The sequence below is a fragment of the Cyrtonyx montezumae genome, unplaced genomic scaffold (assembly GCF_038088225.1).
Source record: "Cyrtonyx montezumae isolate F1298 unplaced genomic scaffold, pur_monq_1.0 scaffold_2, whole genome shotgun sequence".
Taxonomy (NCBI): Eukaryota; Metazoa; Chordata; class Aves; order Galliformes; family Odontophoridae; genus Cyrtonyx; species Cyrtonyx montezumae.
The window spans coordinates 12,421,027-12,441,387 of record NW_027071936.1 but is presented as its reverse complement, the minus strand read 5'-3'; the positions used below and the strand labels follow the sequence as shown (position 1 = coordinate 12,441,387).

Below are 20,361 nucleotides of genomic sequence, written 5' to 3'. Positions count from 1 at the left end.
CGCCGTAGTTGATCCTCCATCTTCGGTGTTGTGCTGTGCATTGTACTGGCAGGAGCAAAACCCTACAGGTCTGCGTCTCTCCACACTCCTGCTTTCTGTGCAGGACGTTTAAGCACAGATGAGAACTCTCCCCATTTTTGTGACCTGCTTTGTGGGGACGTTGCCGCAGTCGGCTGGCTTTCTTTTCTCCTGTTGTCTAATAGTTGGGAGTGGCTGTTTCCCTGCCCGCGGGCAGAACTCTCCTTTGGTGTGACTGTCTTTCATTCTGCATCTGAGATACTAGCTTCTTAGGAAAAGAATCGGTTACGTATTAAGTATGGGCTACATCTCCGACATTCTGTTTGCGATGCTGCTTTCATAGAAGGCTTTAAAAATGAGCGGTTTTTTATCTCTTTTTGGGAGGAGAGCGATAAGAATAAAATGTGTGAATTTTGCTTTGAAATAGCGACGGGCTCCCGGTGCATTAAGCACCTCCGTGCCCCACCCTCCGCTCGGATGGCCGCAGTGCCTGGAACTGCGCTGGAGCACGCCCCTAAAACTCAAACCCCGAAGCAGGGTAGCTGGGGAGGCCCGCTCAATTACCGAGGCTTCGTCCTCGTTTTGGTAAATTGAAGTTACTTGTCTGTTGCTCCAAAGTAGCGATAAGAGCGTGACAATGTGCCGATGAGATCAGGACTGGCGCTCGGGACTGTTTTCCCACGGAAACGGCCGCGCTGCCAGGTGAGCCGGGGACGGGCTGCACCGCACCGCATCCCCCCCGGCCCCGGCCCCGCCGCGCTGCCCGCACCTCTCGCTTCGTTTTCGCCCAAAGCCTAGCGCGACCCCAATGGGAACGGCTGTTCCTTTCCGCATCCGTCCGCAAAGAAACGGAAGCGGCGTTTGGCTGCAAGAAGTTGCCTTTTCGCCTGCCTTCCGAGGGACGCCGAAACTTGCTCGAAACGCTGCGAGCCGACTTTGGAAGCCTTGTCGGGGGTGGGGGGGTTGGGAGCAGGGCAGTTAACGACGGCGCCCTTAACGCTGGAAAATGCCGCGAACGTTTCCCGGGCGGGGAAGCGAAGCTGCGGGTGGACGGCGCGTTCGTACGGGGAATTTGTAACGCAAAATACAAACGGTCGAGGTTAAGCGGGAAAAAAGAAAAAAAAAAAGAAGGAAAAATAATAAGGAAGCTGGAAACGAAACCGAGCGCGCCCGATGCGCGGCGAAACGCCGCGGGCTGTCTGCCTGCAGCGGAGCGGGGCGATGCTCCGCGCGGGTCAGGGCGGAGAGGAGAAAGCCGCACGAAATGTAACGCGGTGCAGCGCTGGGCGCGCGCAGAGCAAAGGGTTTCCTCCACGCCCCGTCCTAACGGGAAACCGAGGGAGCTCGGCGGGAAGCGGGAGGGAAGGCGCCGAGCGGAGGGCTCGCGTTCAGCCTGCGGTCCCGCTTCGCGTTTTGGTTTTTAAGCGTTGCTTCTGCAACCGGCCCGAACTTAAGAACCATGCACGAAAAGTCCGAGTAAAGTTAAAGTGATATTTTTATTACTATTTGCAACAAGTCAGTGGTGGGGCACATCATCTGACCTCGGCGCCGAAATACATTTAACATCGGTAAAACTTTTTTTTTTTTTTAAGGGCAATTTGTACATATAGTTAAATAATTTTTCACTTGGTGACAACATTCAGGCAGACAAGAGAGAGAGAGAGAGTAAGAAAAGGACTATACAGGGATTGGAAAAATGTACCTTTGGGCTTTCGTTTGGCCGTGGCAAAAGTCCGAGCGCTTCCCTTTGCGCAGGGGCCGGAGCGGAGGAGGAGAGGCGCGGGGGGAACGTCCCCGCGGGCGGCGCCGATCCGTAGCAGTCTGCGGCCGCCGCGGTACCGGGGGCCGAGCGGCGTGCGCCCGGGCGCCGGCCCTATAGTTTGTCGAGGCTTTTGGGATTGGTGAGGATCTCCCGGGCCAGCCTCCAGGTCTGTTTGGCGGCGCTCTCCAGGGCCGAGTGGGGCTTGCCCTGAAAGAGGTCGAGATTGGGCAGGAAGTAGTGCGGGCAGCGGCGGCACTGCAGGCAGGAGATGAGCTGTAGCAGGATGCCGTTGAGGCGGTCGCCCAGGCACGCCTCGTCCCAGTCGGTCTCCCGCGGGTGCTTCTCGCACTCGTACAGCAGCAGCGTCTTCATGTGGTAGTTGTTGAGCGGCTGCCCGGGCAGCTCCAGGTGCCGGTCCCGCAGCGTCTTGAGCACCGAGAGGCACTTGTTGCGGCAGCCGCCCATCAGCAGGCGGTTCTCGGCCTCGCCGAACTGCAGCACCCAGGCGTCGCTCTCGGCCGAGCTCTGTTTGCCCGTTAGCGAGTAGCACTCCTTGGAGAGCAGGTTGAAGCCTTCCGCCTTCACCTCGGCCACGCGGTTGGGGCCGGGCCAGGGGATGTGCGGCATGGGCCACTGAGCCGCGCTGCGCGGCCAGATGCCCGTGCACTTGAAGGCGGGCGTGATCTGCACCACGTAGCGCTCACGGATGCGCAGCTTCACCTCGCTCGTGTCCGCGATCATCTTCACCACGTCGCGGTAGCTGCACTTGTCCACGGCCTGGGCCACCAGCGTCTGGAAGCGGGAGCGGATTTTGCGCGCCGACAGGTAGCCCGAGGCCGTGATGAACTCCACCCAGAGCGACATGCTGCGCTTGCGGCCGTCGCTCAGCTTGAGCACGGCGCAGCCCGGCAGGGAGCCGTCGTCCACGAAGTTGAAGACGCCCATCTGGTTGAGGTAGAGCACCACCTCGAACTCGGTGGGCGAGATCACCTCCAGCCCCTCGTAGCGGGCGTCGATCTCGCTCAGTGAGCTGATGAAGCGCGGCTCCTGCACCTCCACCTCTTTCAGCACGTCCGACACCACCTTGCACACCTCGCGGATGGTCTTGGCGATGGCCGCCTTGCGCGCCTGGCAGCGCTCCGTGTAGTACTTGTTGAGCTGGTACACCAGCTTGGCCTGGGCGGCGATCATGTTGGGGCACAGGTCCGGGCTGTACACCGGGCTCTCGCAGTACGTTGAGGGATCCAATGCTTTAGCGGGGGCTGCAGCTTGGCGGAGGGCAGCGGCCGGTTCGGGCACCCCCGCCCCCGCCGGGCGGACGGCGGCAGCGCGGGGCGGAGGAGAAGGAGGAGGAGAAGGCGGCACGAAGCGGCGCGGCCCGGCGCTGCCCCGGCCCGGGGGCGGCGGGGGCCGGGAGGTGGATGCTGCCGCTGCGCTCGGGCGCCCGCCCCCCCGCGCCGCTGCACGGCCGCTTCAGCAGTTCATGGAATCGAAAGAGCCCGAGCGAAGTCGCGCAGGAGTTCCCCGCAGAAGCGCCGGTCGGCGGCGAACTTTGGCACCGCCCGCGGGGCGAGAGGAGGAGGAGGAGGAGGAGGAGGAGGAGAAAGGCGAGCGGTGGCCCGAGCTGTGAGCGAGCCCCGTCCGGCAGCCGCCCTCGGTCCGCTCTCGGTGCGTGCCCCTCCGCCGGGCGCCCTTCTGCCCCTGGAGCTGCGCGGCTCCCGCGATCGTTACTCGCAGAGTCGTGCGCCCGCTCTGCGCTCGCTCATCCCCGTCCTGCGGCTCGGCACGGATTGTTGGGGTTTGTTTTTCTTTGCACACACTGTGTTATCCCGGTCGGGAGGAGGGCGGTGCGGTATGCCCGGGAGCACTTCTCCTCCCCCTCCCCACCCCTGGCTGTGCGCGCCGCGGCTCTCGCTGTCCGCGCCTCTCCCTCCTCCTCCTCCTCCTCCTCCTCCTCCGCGTGTCCGCGCGGCTCTGGGCGCGCTGGCGCCGTGGTTACTTTATGAATGAGCCCCGGCCGCGGCGGAGGGGCGGAGCGCGCCTCCTACAATCGCCGCCGAGCTGTCAGCGGCGCGGCCAATCGCGGCACCGGGCGCGGTCGGAGCGGGACCGGCGGGCGGGGCAACGGGGGCGCGGGCACGGCGACGTGCACGGCCGCGGCCCTGGGCCGGGTACCGGCGGTCCGCAGCCTTGCTCGCGGCCCGGGGGCGAGCCGTGCGCCGGCTGCCGGAGCCCCGGAGGTGTGCGAGGGGCGGGGGACCGCGCCGCTGTAAATCTCCCGGCGGCGATGTCGGGATGTTGCGGGGAAAGTGGGAGCGTCGCTGGGGCGAGGTGGCGCGCCGCGGGCGCGTTAACGTAGAGAAACCCGTGCTGTTAAAGTTGCGCTCGTCCTCCTGAGGGTTGAGTCGTTCGGAAAGGAAACCGTATTTTATGCAATCTGGTGTTAATGAGAGCGCTGGGTGGTTTGGATGCATATCCGCGTCCGTGTCGCGTCCGTGCAAGAAACGCTGCGAGCGGGTGTTGGTTGAACGCCGGGGCAAACCGAACTCTTTTCCCCACAGACTCCCGGTGTGGGGAGTGGTGATGTCCGCCCGCTCCCCAGGCTGGGTGTCCCCACCTGCAGCAGGCCCGGTTGATCCTCGGCGCGCCGAGAGCAGGCAGCGGTGCCGCGGCCGTTCCCACGCCGTTCACTCCGTGCGGGTTCACCCCGCGCTCGGGCTCTGCGTCCGGTTCTTTTTTTTTTTTGCTATTATTATTATTATTATTTTTTTCCATTCGTTGCAGCTGGCTGAATTTACTAAATAAAATATCGTCGTCTGTTTACCGCGCGCGTTTAAATTAGAAACATGCCTTATGCCGACCGTGCAACCGTGAGCTGGGGGAAGTAAGTACGGACGTGCCCGGCGCCGGGGCTGCTCGGGACGCCGTCCCCCGACGAGCCGCCCTCTTCGGGCTTTGCCTCACGTCGCTGCAGTCGAGGCACCGCGGCTCGGCGGGGCCGGCAGGTGCCCGGCGGCAGAGAGACGGGCCGAAGGCGGCTCCGGGCAGAGCAGCCTCAGGGACCGGGGAGAAGGGCCGTGGGGGGGAACGCGAGTGCCTGTTTTCAGGGCAAAAAACAGAGCGGAGGCGGTCGCCCTCCCGCCCCCCGCTAAGGTGACTGATGGTAAAGCGTTACCAGCGCTCAGATTTAAAACAATTCTTTACCAATTTTCCTGTCTGAGGTTGAAGCGCTAGTAAATAATAAATCAGCTAAACAAAAGCCGACTTTAATTTATTGCCCCGGCGCTAATTAGAAACATCATTTGAGCAATAAACTTAAACACTTCCAGCAAATAATGCGCGTGAAGCTCTTCTCCTGGCGATTGTGGCCGCGCCGCATTAAGAGCGGCTTCGGCTGTGGCGGAATTTGCTCTCGCCGGGATGAATAATTGAAAGGAGCGGTATCGGAGGAGCTGCAGTCGAGGAGCTCTTCTCCTCGGTGCCTTTACGGACGGCGGTGCGGAAGTCCGTCAGCGCTCCTCGGTGATGCGGCGTGCGGAGCGGCCGCTCCTCCGGCAGCGGGGGACACTGCGCTGCGTTGGGATGAAGGAGCGCGGAGAGGGACTCTCGGGTCTAAAAGGCACTTGACGCCTTCGGGGCGATTGATCTGCATTCTCCCGTTATAATCCGTCTCATCATACTTGAGTTAATGAGGCGGGGGCGGAGGTGATCTGATGGTCCTTGACAAATTCATTAGGGAGGCTGCGGGACGTTTTATTTGACTGTTAAACATCGTGTTTGTTTGGTTTAGGCAGCGCCGACATCGGCACGCCGCTGCCTGCAGCAATAGTGTTTTGTTAGCGAGGGCTGCTGGAAACGGAGCTGCGAGGGACTCGTGCGGGGGGAGCGCGCGGCCCCTCGGCACCTCCTCCGCTGCGGGCCCACACGTGGCACCGCTTCTGCGCGCAAACGGGGTGGCATTGTGGCGGCCAACGGCGGCTAGGAAGCGTGCGAGCACCTCTTTTGTTTTATTTCATTTTCCTTCGAGAGAGCGAGAATGCCGTGCATTTTGTTAATCCTTGAAAAGTAACGAAGGCAAACCATCAAAACCAGAAGAAAACTGGAAAACGAATCGGAGTTTCAGCAGGAGGCACGCGTGGCTTTTTATTGCCTTACGTTGTGGCACGCCTGCTTTTGCTTGGCTGGCCGGCTTACCGGCAGCATGCTTTACGTGTTCTTGTTCTAAAAGGTGTAATTTAAAGTTTCTATCACGTGGTGCTGATACAGCGTTTAATTTTAAAGTCAGTTCGAAGTTTGATCGAAATCGCAAGGCTGTTAAAGGGTTTGTGCCCGACTTACCCTTTTTCTGTCTCCTGAGTGGAGAAGGAAAAGCAAATGCAGGAACAGGTGCTCCCAAAAGGGATAATTGTTTTTATGAATAGCACATGAAATATGGATGTGTACACATCCGTTTTGTTCGTGTCAGCTTTGTAGACAAGACCCAGCTAGCGCTCCCTGGTTTCCCAGTAGCTGCTTTCCTTTCTGTCCTTTCAGCTACGGGAAGCAGGTTTGTGGAAAACACGATAATTAATCTGCTCGTGGAACCTAACATCGTGGTATTTTTTTTTCCTGGGGATCGGTCTTCAAACATTCTCAGCTTTAAGCACTTTGTAGAACTCTGCTTCCATTTATAGAAGAACAGTATGGGAAAAGAGCTAGTGCCCTTTGCCTGTCATTTTCATACATTCCTGCACTGCTGATGGAGCTTGAACTGCTGCAGGGAATGTATGGATTTGAGAAGAAATGATTCAGAAATGCGTGTTGTGTTTCTGTGCAGCGGGGCCAGGTTAATGGTTACAGTGAAGGCTGCCGTGGGTTTGACGGTTAAAATTCTGTTTACGTTCAGTGGTGTGCAGTATGTACCTTTTTTCTTAAAGGCAAGGCTTGGCTTTGCTGTCTGCTGATCTCTCCGAAGAACTGTGTTTATGAAGTTAGCTGATAGCACGCACTGGGGGAGAGAAGGTATTTTCCATTCAGCAGATATCATTAATGTGTTTCATCAGCAAAGAGTATTACACAAATCTTGTACTTTTTTTTTTCTCTGTGAAGATTAAATAGTGTGATAATTAAATCATTTATATGTGTTTCTACGTCTCCCTTTGCTTTCTTTCTGATGTGGAAAAGGGGAAGGCTCCAACTACTCTATGAAGCTGAATTTTCCTTTCCTTTTCCTTCTTAAAATGTGGATGTGTTGATATTCTGGTGTTTAACCACTTTCCACTCGAAGGCTTTCTCTGTTGCTTTGAATCTTGAATTACGGGTCGTTTCTCATTTCTCTTGAAATAACAGCTGCAACTGTTAGCTGCAAGATAGTTTTGGCTACTAAACACAGTTTTATAAGCTTGCCCTCAGTAAGTTGACAGTCAGAGAAAGTCAGGCGTGTGCACTAGAGGAGGACGTTTCTAATGCTTTTGTAGCATTTTCTCCTTTAAAAACTTCTTGGGGCCCTTCTGTTTTGTTCATTTTGTTTGGGTGTTGTTGCATGCTATTGGTACATGCTTTTTTATCCAGCAGAATTAGCCTAATTTGGTGCGTTGACTGGTCTTTATTTACAGTAATTGATTAGTTGTGTTAATGATGTCCATTTTAACAAGTATGAGAGCGTGTAACATCCTGGGATTTTGCCATCGTGGTCCTCAGCTGGATGCAGTAGCACTTGTTTGCTTAAGAAGGGTATTTATGAGTTAATCTAGGGTTCTCTAATACAGTTTTGACATCGAACTTCAAAAATTTCAGTTTCTGGCTCCAGAAGTGGAAGCTTCTAATTTATACACTTACACTTTTAAAAGTGCTTCCCCAAGTAGCAATGGAAAATGCTCCTCACCGGCTGTGCTACAGGTAACAGCTCTTCCGTGAGCTTCCGTGAGTGCAGTTTATAAAGGGAAGGGGGGCTGTGGGAGGAGGGTCAGAAGGGGCTCAATCTTCTCAGTTGCACTGCTGACCAGCATGCAGTGTATCGAGTCACTCCTTTTTGTTTCTGCTTCTCACCCCACTTCCCCCCTCTCCCAGTATGTAAAGATGATTTTTAGTAGAATATGGATGAGGTAGAAAAGGCATGCAAGTTTATTTATTCTTTTTTTTGTAATATTTCCTGTTTGAACAGTCTTAGAATTGTTGCCTTATTCAAACATTTTGCAATTTCAACGCAGAGTTAGAGGTGTCTACATTTCTGCTTGTCGTACTTCGTGACATTAAACTTTTACCCTTTCAAAGTACTATGCTGGCATAAAAGTAGCCTATTACTAGTTATAAAATCATCGCAGGGGTTTGTTGCTACTTCTAATGAGAGAATCAAATCTTAGCTGTTCTATAATATGTCTCGCTGTGCATATTTTATTTCAAAATGACTTCTCCATGAAAGTGTGCTGCTTTCTTTTTAAAAGTTTTCTTGCGAATTAGAGAAAGGTCTGAGTGCAGATTAGTCCTATGTACTGCCTCCTGTAGCTGGGAAGGGGAAACTCTGTCGGTTCAAGTAACGTATAAAAGCCGTCTGCATAGTTTAATTGAAATAATATTTGGTGATCTAAGGGATGGAAATCGTTCCTTTTCTTTAACCGTCTGAAATAAAACTAGGATGTAAAACAGCTGTCTTGGCCTATGGAAATCAAGGTTCTGCCAGTCTGTTTCTTTTCTTCATTTTCTCCTTCTATCTTCCTTTATTATCTTTGGATCCCAAGGAGTCTTTCTTAGTTTCTAACTGGTTTTGTCTGCAACAAGGGGCTGGGTTGCTGGGTTTAAATAGACTTTGGATAGAGTGAAAAATCTTTGATCTATGTCTATGACTGCTTCCAAATGATTTGCTTGCTGGGACTGGACACTGTCCATGCCCTTTCACTTCACTATCAGATAGGCACACAAAAAGGACTTGACATGCTACCAGATGCATAGTTAATCATTGCATTAGGTCTGTAAAGGGGTCCATCCAGACTCAATTAGGTCTAGCATTTTTAACTAGAGTTTGCTCTGTAGTTTGTTTGGAATGCAGTATTAATTGTAACTGCTGTTCTGTTTACTTAACAGCGTTTTCACAGACGTGTACACTTTCTGGGAGGTTTTTGCTGCACTTCTTTTGCTTTGCATTTATTTTGAACAGCTGAGTGTTCAGATACAACAAATATTTCTGCAGTAAAATATATTACCTGAAGCTTTCATGAAAAAAGAAACTGTAACTCAGCTGTTTTCCTTTCTCACTACTGACTTCTAAATGTGCAGTTGAAATAAGTACAGCGACTGTGTATTGAAAACGTGTTTAGAAAAGTAGTTTCCAAGAGCATTTCAAGATTTGCAACTGAATGTTAAAATCTGAAACCCGCACAGAAGCAGTTCTCCTATCATTTATTTACGCAAGAGCTCCTTCCTATATCTGGCTCTGCATGCTTTTCTGTGGGAAGGACATGAAGGATGTGGAAGTTAGGAAGGTTCAGCTGCACAGTAAATTATTGCTCCGAATCTTACTTGTATACTTACATTAAAAGGTACTAACTGCGTGTGCCGAACAGAGAGCATTTAAAATTCCTAGAATTCACAGAGTTTCAAGGAAAATGTAGTTGAGTTAGCTTGCACTTTAACAGTACGAAGAGGCTCTGGTATGCAAATGGTATGAACGGTTTTGATCACACTTGCAGTTTGTATTTCCATGAAATGCTTGTATTGAGGATGGTAGGCCAACAGGAGGAGGGCTCAGAATGGCGTGAAGCCATCGCTGCTTGAAAATTAAAGTTGCTTCTAAAAGAAAGGAACACTGATGGGAGTATTTTAAAGTATTTTCATTTGTTTTTTTATGAAGTTTTTCATTTGTTGTGGGGGAAAGGAGGAGCAAGGCATTCTAGTATGTTTATAGTTACTAAAACTATTGTATTCCACTTCGGGAAATAGTTCAGCCTTCATTTTAAATCTGAGATTTCATGCTTTAGTTCTTTGCTTCATGGTTGTCAGCATTCTTTAAGGAGGGAGGGTACATTAAAATGTAACATTTATCATTTGTCTGTGGTCACAGTGATATTCTGACATTGCTAACGGCCTTCCAAGATCCAGGATGTGTGAGTGAATGCTACTCAGAAGCGCCAGTTAGGGCTCTCAGGGGATTTTCAGAGTTAACTCTACTTACCTGCTGCTCTGAAAGACAGGTGTGCATGTGTGTGCGTGTGTATCCTGCGTTTGTGGTTGGTATTCGTTCATGTGAACGCACGTCAGAGTGAGAAGGACGTGAGTCCTTACAAGGCATGGGCGGGTAACTTTCCCTCGCCCACTGTCTGTCTCAGGAGCCCATTTTAAGTGGCACTTGAGTCCCAGCACATCTACAGAGGGCAACTGTGTACGTGTCCGGTACGGGTTGCCAGAGTGCGAACTTGAAAGAAAGTGGGACTGAAATGCAGGGTCATTTGCAAATTTATGTTTTATCTCCCTCTGCTTGAAAATTTATGAGGAGAGTGACTTCGGGTGCTGGTGCTGTGTGTTCCAGGGCTTGCCCCCACTGATAACACCCTTGTTGGCGTGAAAGTGCAATGCAAATTATGACAGTTACAACCTTCTGTTTCGTTTAACCTGTCAGTGGATTTCCTGGCTCAGTGCTGAGGGCAATGGTGTGTTCAGCTAGTTCCATATTCACCTAAACTTAAAAGGTCAGGTTTCTACAGGCAAGCCTAGTCAAAGCCTAATTGATGAGGAGGGCAGGGGACAGAATTTACTGTTCTGTTGGCTAGTTTCATATCGTTAGGTTGTCCTGAAAGCATCAGGCAGTCACAGCCCCTTTCATGTAAGTGCTGACCCTAGACAGGAGCTGACAATCAAAGGAGGCAGCCACAGGAACCAGTGCAAGTAGGCTATTGATTTTTCAGTTAGGTCTAAGTAGTTTGTAGTATGGGTAATGGGTGACAGAGGCAGGTATGTCATTATCAATGAGCTCCAGAACAGTAGCGACAGCCCCCGCTCATATTTCCTTCAGCACTGACAGTATGCATCCAGCGGTGGTCGATAAATCGCCCAACCTTTTCCTGACAAGTGACTTGGAGGTGGAGGGGGGAGTCAAAGAGCTAAACTTCTGTACTTGAACTTGACGGGGGCGCGGAGGGAGGAGCCCGCCGCCCGCATCTGTGCGAGGGACCAGGAGGGCGAGGGAGCAAGGCCCCAGCAGAGGCCTGGCCAGCAGCCGCCTTGCCTCCGCGCTTTCCAGAGAGTGAAAGTTTTTCTCGAGATCAAGTGGAATAGCTCAGAACGCCAGCTTTCTGCAGCAGGGGTCTGCTCCAGTAGTTAATTTAGGTTTCCATGGCAGGGCTTTGTTTTTACTTCAGCGTCGCTCTGCATTTAATCAAGGTTATAGTGCCGCGGCAGTGCAACAATCACAGTCTGCCATTCCAAATCCGCTTTTAATTCCTAGTTTCCTCTTCTTAAATTTCATATGTGGAGGCTATTTAAAGATACCGAAGCTTTCTTATAAATCCAAGGTGCTGTCAGTACCGTTTTATGTTCTGACTACCAACGCTGTTTTCAGTCAGTAGTGGTGTATTAATACCTTAGGAAGCTGAAAAAAAGTTTTTATGACTTGGACCTTAATAGTAGTGGTTTCTGAATTTAATAGAGCTAGACCCGAATTTTAGGTTTACACTTCATCAAATTCTGAAAGATGCCGAGAAGGCTGAGAAATGATGATAAGTTTGTTTGTTTGTTTGTTTGCTTTGTTCTGTTTCTAAATATACCTGTGTAGAATACCAGTTAAATGAATTCTCATATCTCCTGAAGTTTTGTCGTGTTACTTCACTTGAGGGATGTAAGTTATCTGCATTTTTTCAGAAGTTGGAATCCAGTCAGGTTTTATGCTGCGCACAGATGTTAACAAAATAGCATGTGCTTATAATTAAAAAAAAAATCTTTAAACAAATTGAAATAAAGCAGAAGAGTAAATGTTTTGAAAAACTTCCTTAAAATAACTCATTGCTATGGTATCTTGTTTAACAATGTTAGTAATGTTACACAGAGCAGGAATCTGAGACTGTGTATATTGAATGGCTGCAAAGCATCATACATGCCTGAAACTTTTGAGCCGCCTGCAGCAGCTAAAGCCATTTTCTTTGTGGCTGCCTCTTAACTGAGAGAGCAGTGTTGACACAGACCCAAGAAGTGAGGCTGAAATTTATCAGAGGATTATGAAATCCTTTAATAAATATTTCTGTAGGCTAAAAACCTGAGTACCTGTATATTTGAAGCAGTTACAAAAGTAATTAGTTATAAAAATCTGTTCAGATCTTGTTACGTTGCCTATTGAACAGAGCTTCATAAGATGAGCTGGCTCGCTGTCTTCCAGATGAAAAATTTTTCAATTATTTGGATAGAAAGTGTTCCAAGAGATTTGAGGCCTTAGGTATTTGATGGGAGTTTTTCCTCTGTCAGCAGCCACAGTGTCTCGCAGGGCCGTTCTTTATGTTGAACTAGGTAAGAGTACGGCTGAGCGGTTGGAATCTTATCTTCCCTTATAAGCAGTTACTACATCTTTGACTGCATTTTCAGTGTTGCTGGCATGTTGCGTTACTGCAGAAATGTAAAAAGGAGCTGCAGAAAGCCGACAAATTAAATTTTCATGAAGGAAAACCCTAATCAGCAATGACAGTGTAAGAGAAAGATGATTGCCACTTGGTCATTGTGGAGAGGCACTTAGGCTTGGTGTCAGTGCTTCTGTTAATGATGACTAATGTATTTCTTGGAGAAAACGCATGCTCAAACATACTGCTACAGTCCAGAGAAAGAGCAGAGAGATAGGCACTATTAAGGCGAAAGGTTGTGAATCCTAAAACAAAAGCTTCAGCTCAAAAGGCTGCAGTGTTTCTGCAGTGCCAGAAAGCGTGGCTGTAAAGCTGTTCTTATTCCACTCTTTAAGCGAAAGTTATCTGTATATATTTATCACATGTGTATGACATATCTATATGTATATACACACATCTGTTATGTGCTACCTAATGCTGCTTTAATTTGGAAAAAAAAAAAAAAGCATAGCTAACTCCAGCATGTAAGCACTCTGCTCAGGAGTCACGTTTTATTTCTCTTCTGCTAACGAAGCTTGCTTTCATTTAAGAACAAAACCCGCTGCAGTATTTTTTTTGTTAATTTTTATTTTTTCTTAAGCACAGTGCTGCGCTCTGAATAAACCTTTCATAGCCAAATGCAGAATGACTCAAAAGACCTTTTCAGATCTTGAAGCTTTGGCTGTTAGGTATATTGGCAAAAAAGAGGTGGCATGTGTCATTTCTTCAGCTTTTCCCAAAGTGAGACCTTTCAGAAGGGCATTTGCAATGCTTGTCATATTTTTTCATATACATCTTATTGGCCTGACAAGTCTAGAGGACCATGAGAAAACAGATGTCATTGCATTCAGACAACACTAATTACTCTGGGATTTTTGCAGCCTCAGTGCCTACATGTAACTGTCGATTATGACTGTTTATGTGGCCTATCATGGGTACACGCTGCACACTCAGATAGTGCCACCAGGCTTTGTGTTCCCTGTTATCGCACAATAAGATATAAAAATCACCAAGGAGCACCACAGCAAGGAAATGCTGTCACGTGCTGCTTTTATATGTTTAAAATTCACTTTGTTAAGAGCTGCGCTTCGAGTTGTTATTAGATCGTATCTTTTTCTTATTTAGATCACGGTTCACAGCAAAAAACAACAGTTTTCTCTTATAAACTGTGGTGCTGGTGTCTTCTTTGTTAAATTTTCTTTACAGCCGTCCTCACAGAATCTATTCTTCCTGCACAGCAGTAACAGCATCATGATTTTAACACCAAGTTCAAGTGGTGGTCAGTCGTGGCCCGACTTCGTACATTAGTTTGAATTTTGGTACGTGATTCGTAAGCAGTACAGCCAATGTTAATCACAGATTAGAAAATAAAAGCTCCAATAATGTAACTTCACATGCTGATGAAGCAGAAATGGAAGCAGCTTTATCAAAGATGTATGATGAGATAAAACTGCAGTCTCTGCTGTACAGTTATAGTAATTATGACTAATGAACCGTCCAGTCTGGATGAAATGGCATGCCCACAGGGACTGTGTCCAATCAGTTGTGACTTATGCAAGCTGAACAAAACATTGATGCTGTTCCAGATTCAATATTGTAACAGGAAGTGTGCTCTTTGTTTGCAGTGTCGGATTTGTCAAGTTATTTTCAGGCAATTTAGGCGTAAACAGTATTAGTAAATAAAATCTCAAGAATTAGAGTTTGTCAAGGTTTTAAATAGGCATACAGAACTGCAGTTTTCCATGATCAAATATACTGGAATTAAACAACTACAACGAAAAACAACAGAATACATCAGTGGCTCATTCCTGATGCAGAGTACTTTCAAGTTGGCCCGATCTTCCTGCTTGTCTTCAAAAAGATGCTATTTTTACTATGCTGAATGGAGTGAAAGCAGAAGATTCACAAACTCGTGAATCTGTTTAGGCGTACTGGAGTAATTTCTTTTTTAAGAAATGTGTTTGAGACATGATACAACCACTAGATTATTTTCCTTTTGAACCTCTCTGTACTTTGAAACTGTGTGTAATTAATAAGCAAAAGAAACAGATGCTTCACAGTGTTAGTATCTGAAATACAGTTCCTTTTGGTGAGGAAGTTAATGCACACAGCCAATACAAAATGAAGGTCCAGTACGTATTGACAATTTATAGGCCAATAGGAGGATAGTCATTTTAGATCAGCTTCTTTTTTAAAAGGCAGTGTGTTGTGTAGTTGCAAAAAAGAAAAAAATAATAAAAACCCACAAGTCTGGAAGTTAAATGTTGTTTAAAGTGGAAGTTCTGAAGTTGATTGCAACATAGCAAGACGGCGCAGAAATACTTTTGTATATATAAATTGGCAATAAGTTGTTAAGAGTTGGTCTGGAAGCAGTTGTCTGTCAGCTTGTTTACTTATGTGCAACTGTTAGAAAGATTTAGCATTAAGACGATTAACTCATTACAGGCATTAGCAATACGTTATGATCAGTTAAGCTTTTGCTTGAGCCCCTCAAGAAGTTGACAGAAATTATTTAAAAATCAACAAGAGGTGTTTATCTGCAAACAAACTGCAAGGAAAGCAGGAAAAAAACAAACACCACACCTTAAAACATTTTTTAGAACAAAGTTGAAGTGTCATGTGACAAAAACCACGTTAAACCGATGTACTGTTTAAAAAGAGTGTGTATGTATGTTAGGAATCGAGTTGGGTTAATTCTTGAAAGCCCAAATGAAATGAGTTCCCTGGCTATCAAAGAACCTGGCAATTAAAGCCTGGCCTGCCTGAAATCTGAGGTTGTTATTGGTCCTCTGTATTCCTCCAAAGAAAGGTGAGTAGTGATTTGACATGCCTCTGACTCTACTGCATTGAAACTCAAAAGCTGACATTTTATTCGTTGTGTTTAAGTTTTTCTTTTCTTGGAATGAAGAATATCACAAGCGTATTATTTCTAGCGTTTGTCATCTTGCATCCTGAACAGACTGCACAGTGCACTTACGTGTGAATTCCAGTAGATTTTAACAAAAGAAGTTCTGTTAATCCAGAGCCTTTAGTCATTTGATTAAATTGGTTAACAAGTGTATTTGAGAAAAAGAAGCGAATAGAAATATGTATTAGCCTACACAGCTAGATACTGCAAGGGGTGTCATAAGAATCAGGATCCTTTTCCGTTCTCTCTTGCAATAAAGCATATTGCATTAAATATGGCAGATGGTAAGATATCGTATACAGCTCAGAATGTAGTGCTAGGATAAAGATTGTCAGTGAGTAAATCCCTCTGAAAAGTTACCACATTTTGGCTAAGTTAAATAATTAAGGGTAAGATCTTTTGGAGACTGTGGCACTGTTAAGTAGGAGTCTCTTCCACGAATTCATAACAGAATCAACAGAAATGCAATGTGTTACAAACAGTATCTAACTTTACTGCAGGGAAGGTATCATTACTGTCACTTTTATTTAACAATTCTATCAGGATTGTGCCAGCTAATCGGGAATTAATTTTCTAGATGCCATACAATTATATAAAACTTATTTTCTTTCTTCAAAAGAGTTATTATTTTAAAGTAATGGATAAATGAATACCGTATGCGATCTACATAAGAACTTTGGAAAGAAGTATTTGTCTGTATTAAGATCAAGAATTAACTTTTAGGTTGTGTTTCTTAAGAGGCCTCAGAATACAGAGCATCATTTGAAGTTGTACAGATTCATGCCAACACTGAACACCTTTTTGCTTTTTTGAGACAATCCATTGTTTTCACTTTCTTACTCTCTACAAATATGAGAACATCATTGTTTTTCAGCAACTTGTACTTGTTACTAAAGTATCATGTCGGGTTTTAGGCACTAAGAATGTATATATGTTGTATAATTTAAAACTGAGCAGTGTTGGATCTCAAGGATTTAATTTTGTCTTCGTGTTGAAGTGTGCATTAAGATACCTTGTGCATTCTTAGTTGTATTTGGTGACTTTCTTTTTATTCAAGAATGGCTTATTCTGCTTTTGTTCCTGTGAGCAACTTTCCAAGTCTTTGGAATGATAGCACTTTGAAAGGGAGAGTGTATTGTCTTTAATAATGTGATACTGTGGAACTGCTGTTGCATTGTACATCGTGTGCAGCACAGGACAGCAGCGTTCAAAGGTTGTTTTATTGAGGATTGATTCTCTTACATAAATTGAGAATCCATTAGATTGCTTGCATCTTGAAACTTCCTGTCTAGCGACAGTGTTTTCCTGCCCACCACAAATTACACTGACACTGTGCGCTAGAATTTTAGGATTCGTTATAAACTTTATTTCTGTATTGGGCTGAATGGATTTTACACGTTTCCTACTCCTCAGTTGCCCAGTGAAATACGTTTTCTGATGCTTACTTATCTTCTGCTGATCAATTCATTGCGCTCTGAGAAAATGGGGTTTTCATGGAAGCTACTTGGGAAGATCCTTTTCCTAAGCAATTTCTGTTTGCCATTAGCATAAGAATTTTTTCACTGACTGGAGTATCGCTTCCTCCTATTCCTCAGGACAGTCTGCCTGCCATTTCTTTTTCTCATTTCAATTAAATCAAGGTAAACAATTAATGGCTTACCTAGTGGCCCCCTTCCTCACAGCTGTTTCATACCTAGCAGGATGGAAACCTTCAGCTTCCTCCTGCTATGGTAGGATTGGTTTCTTTTGTCCCATATTGAAATGTGATTTCTCTTTAATCGGCTGGGCATATTCTCTGCCTCAGTGTCTTTGTGAATAAAAAATCTATATCAACTTTTGACTAAGCTACCTTTTGATTAATGATTTCAGACGTGATGTACTGATTTCTGTATGCCAGGGATTCTAGAATTATAACTTCGTCTGATTTTTCCATTATTTTCATGTTAGAGCATGCAAGGTGATTGGTGCTTATGGATTTAGGAATAAATCAGTCTTCCACGGGGAAAGAAATTGAAGCAAAGAAATCACTCTTGCTTAGCATTTGGTGCAAAGGAACACAGCTTTTTCTGGCTTGTAATGAGTATTCCAAAACAAAGTTGGTCAGAGCAGCGTGTGCTTAATTTATCCATCTCGAACATATCCATAATTAGCCTTCTGCTTGAGCTGGTGAAAGCGTGATTGTATTGGCTTTGTGTGAGATGTTTCCTGTATCGAGGTATTTTCAGTTGTCCACTCAGGAAAACTTGTCCCATTAGCAAAGCTCTCGTGGTGCAGATAAAGATTTCCCTCTCGTACTCTTGTTCTGGTTTTTACTCTCACCTGATTCAAATCCCCAATAACTCATTTCACCGATTCGTATTAAATTGTTCAAAACCGAAGAAATACAGCAGAGTCAGGAGGAGAGCATTTTCTTACTACGTCAGTTTTTGAGATGTTTTTCTGCTCACCCTGGGATAAGGTAAAAAGTCAAAACTTAAAAAAAAAAAGAAAAAATCGAAGTATATAAATGAATAGTATTAAAATCAAACTGAGTCAGTTTAAATATTTCGTTTTAGTTTGATATCTGGACTACCTCTGGACTTCTGGACTTGTATATTTTGGTATAGTTTTTTTTTCCCCCAAGGGAATCTGCCAAGATATTTGCAGTTAAAATGCTGTTGCTTCTTAGAGGCTGGATTATAGGTGTTTTTATTGCTCTGCTTCTTACCTCTCTTGCCCCTTTTTTAGGTATTATATTTTACCTTTAATGTTTTTATTTCTCTTCGATGTGGGACATACCTTAAGATCCCATGCTCTCTTGTTGCTTGTAGGTAAGTGCTGTTTGCCTTTTTTGCCACTGTAAACTAATCTAGTAAATACCACTCCCTCTGTGTAACGTTAATCTTTCAGAAGTTGTTCTGTACTGGAGAAAATAAATAATTAGATGCAGGTAAGAGATGATTGATGTGTAGGTGTAAATATTCTGTAGATTAAAAAATGCCGTGTGGCTACTCTCGGTCTCTTTTGAGGTAGTCATGAAAACTTAAATTGTGTGCCTCATATATTTAAAGCCAGTGCGCCTATATGATTTTATTAATGTGCTATAAATCTTATATTCACGAGCAGTGTTTACTACTGTGCAGTATATTTTAGAGAAAATTTATGCCTCACTACAGAATGAAGGTAGCCTGGTGCAAAAATACAAGGGTGGATCTTAAACATTTATCCAAATCTGACAAGTATTTGAAAATAATTTCTTCCTGTAAATTTCTACAGGGAGTAAATGATATGTATTCAAGCCTTGGTTTTAATAAAAGCCTTTCAGGTTTTGTTTGTGCATACACAGGTAAAATAAGGACGTTTTTATCACTGTCTGTGTACAAGAACCTTATGTTTGTTCATATATAGCACCTTCTGTGTCATGGGATGAGCTTTTAATCCTGTTTTGAAGTGAATCGTTCTTCATTCAGTGTTGTACCTGAAAGACCTTTCTGGCCACTTTTCTGTTTAAATAGTAATTTTCTCAGTAAGGCACATCTTGTCAGTCTTTGACCGTATGCATCTTCCAGTGCATATCCCTTTACTTCTGGATCCAGCAGCATTCCTTAAGCAAAATGGATGGGTTGTTACACCAACTCAGGAGTGTAAATTAGGGTAAGTCACAGAAGCTCAAGACAGCTCACTTCCTACTTACAAGACTGGTTTGATCTTCTTTTGGTAAATTATTTGTGTTTGCCTCTTTACAGCAGTTAGGAAATCTCTCTCTATGGCCCCTAGAGAATGGCAGAAAGTTACTGTAGTGAAACTGCCTGCTTTGGAGTTACTTGCCTTATGCTGTTGAAATGGCAGTGGTTATTTCACCAAGGAAATGCTTTTATTTGTATGGGAACATTGTAAATTGCACAGGAAAATGCAGTTAATGTACCACGCATAACCTTCCATGGCCCTTTAACTTGCACTTCCACCTTGCGGTGGTTAAAATATTTGGCAGCAATACAGAACAGATACCCTGGGTGCCTTACGATCTGTTAAAAGAAATTGTTACTCTCTTTGTACTTTTATACTTTTTATAACTAACCATCAAGTTCTAATTCCATTTGAAAAGAAAGTGTACATACTTTATTTTGCAATTTTCAGTTCCATCTATAGAAACAAGGACACATACAGACATCTTACATCATGAGATACTTCTCATTGGACTTGTCAGTGTAGATATGCAATTTACATAGATAGTTTCTAAATATTCAGTGTTAGTGATTCCATCTTTAATTATTCTTGTGAATGCTTAGATAATCTGTTAGCCTCAGTAATAGATCTTCCTGAAGCCCTCAGAAACTACATAAAGGAAAAATACGTCTTTGCCATGTCCTGTCAGTAAGGAATGTTGCTGTAAGCAGAGAGAGAGAAATAAATGAGACTTAACACAGTCTTGATCAGTGAGAGTTCCTGTTTTGTTTGTGTTCTAATTGTACAGGGAATGGACAGTAAAATTCATCTCACATCTACAAACTGCCGTGCCTAACTTGCAGTACCTGATCTGATTCACTCAAAAATGAATCTCCCACCCCCAACTATTTTTTATTTTTTAAATCTGGCTTAGCTCCCTGAAAGTGGTTTTCTGTATATGGTTACCTGGAGTTTGTGCTAGTGCAAGGTGGTTTTGGTATAATGTATGTTTGGCTGGGGATTGTGGTACTGCAGCAGAGTGGATTTATGTTGGCATAAGTAACGGTCAAAATGTTGCTGTCTGCTTTCACAAGGGGTAATCTTTTGCATACTCTGTGTTGTAAGGAGAAGTACAGGTTTTTCACCCCGAGGGATTCCATTTTCCCCCCCAAGGCATGTATACAAAAGGGTTTGAACATCTAAAATGTTCTTTATATTTTTTTTGTTACAAGTAATGGTGAGGACTTCTTATGTTTGCCTATACTCTCCACTGTTTTGTTAGATGCCTGTTAGCCCTTCTTAGTATCTGTGGTTATTAAAAGATTCCTCTTCTTCTAACCCCTTTGACACAAGCTTTCAACCCCTGCCGCTTTTTGGACGCACGTTCTGTCACCCTTTGGATACTCTGGAGAACATGGAGGGGAACTGAGGCATGCAGTGATGTGCCCTAGTACCCTTGTTCACAGATTTATTAT

The 20,361-nt window shown here is 45.6% G+C and overlaps 2 protein-coding genes across 5 annotated transcripts in view; one reads left to right on the top strand and one right to left on the bottom strand.

The window, feature by feature from the left end:
• Nucleotides 1-20,361, top strand: part of LRBA (LPS responsive beige-like anchor protein) — a 363,630-nt gene that overhangs the window by 201,839 nt on the left and 141,430 nt on the right. The gene's annotated exons all lie outside the window — the stretch shown is intronic.
• On the bottom strand, nt 1,593-3,129 carry MAB21L2 (mab-21 like 2). The gene has a single exon (XM_065736058.1). The coding sequence runs from the start codon at nt 2,969-2,971 to the stop codon at nt 1,892-1,894; it is 1,080 nt and encodes a 359-aa protein (XP_065592130.1). The 5' UTR covers nt 2,972-3,129; the 3' UTR covers nt 1,593-1,891.

Excerpts from the sequence above, each read along its gene's own strand:
- MAB21L2 (XM_065736058.1), bottom strand. The coding sequence starts at position 2,971 with ATGATCGCCGCCCAGGCCAAGCTGGTGTACCAGCTCAACAAGTACTAC.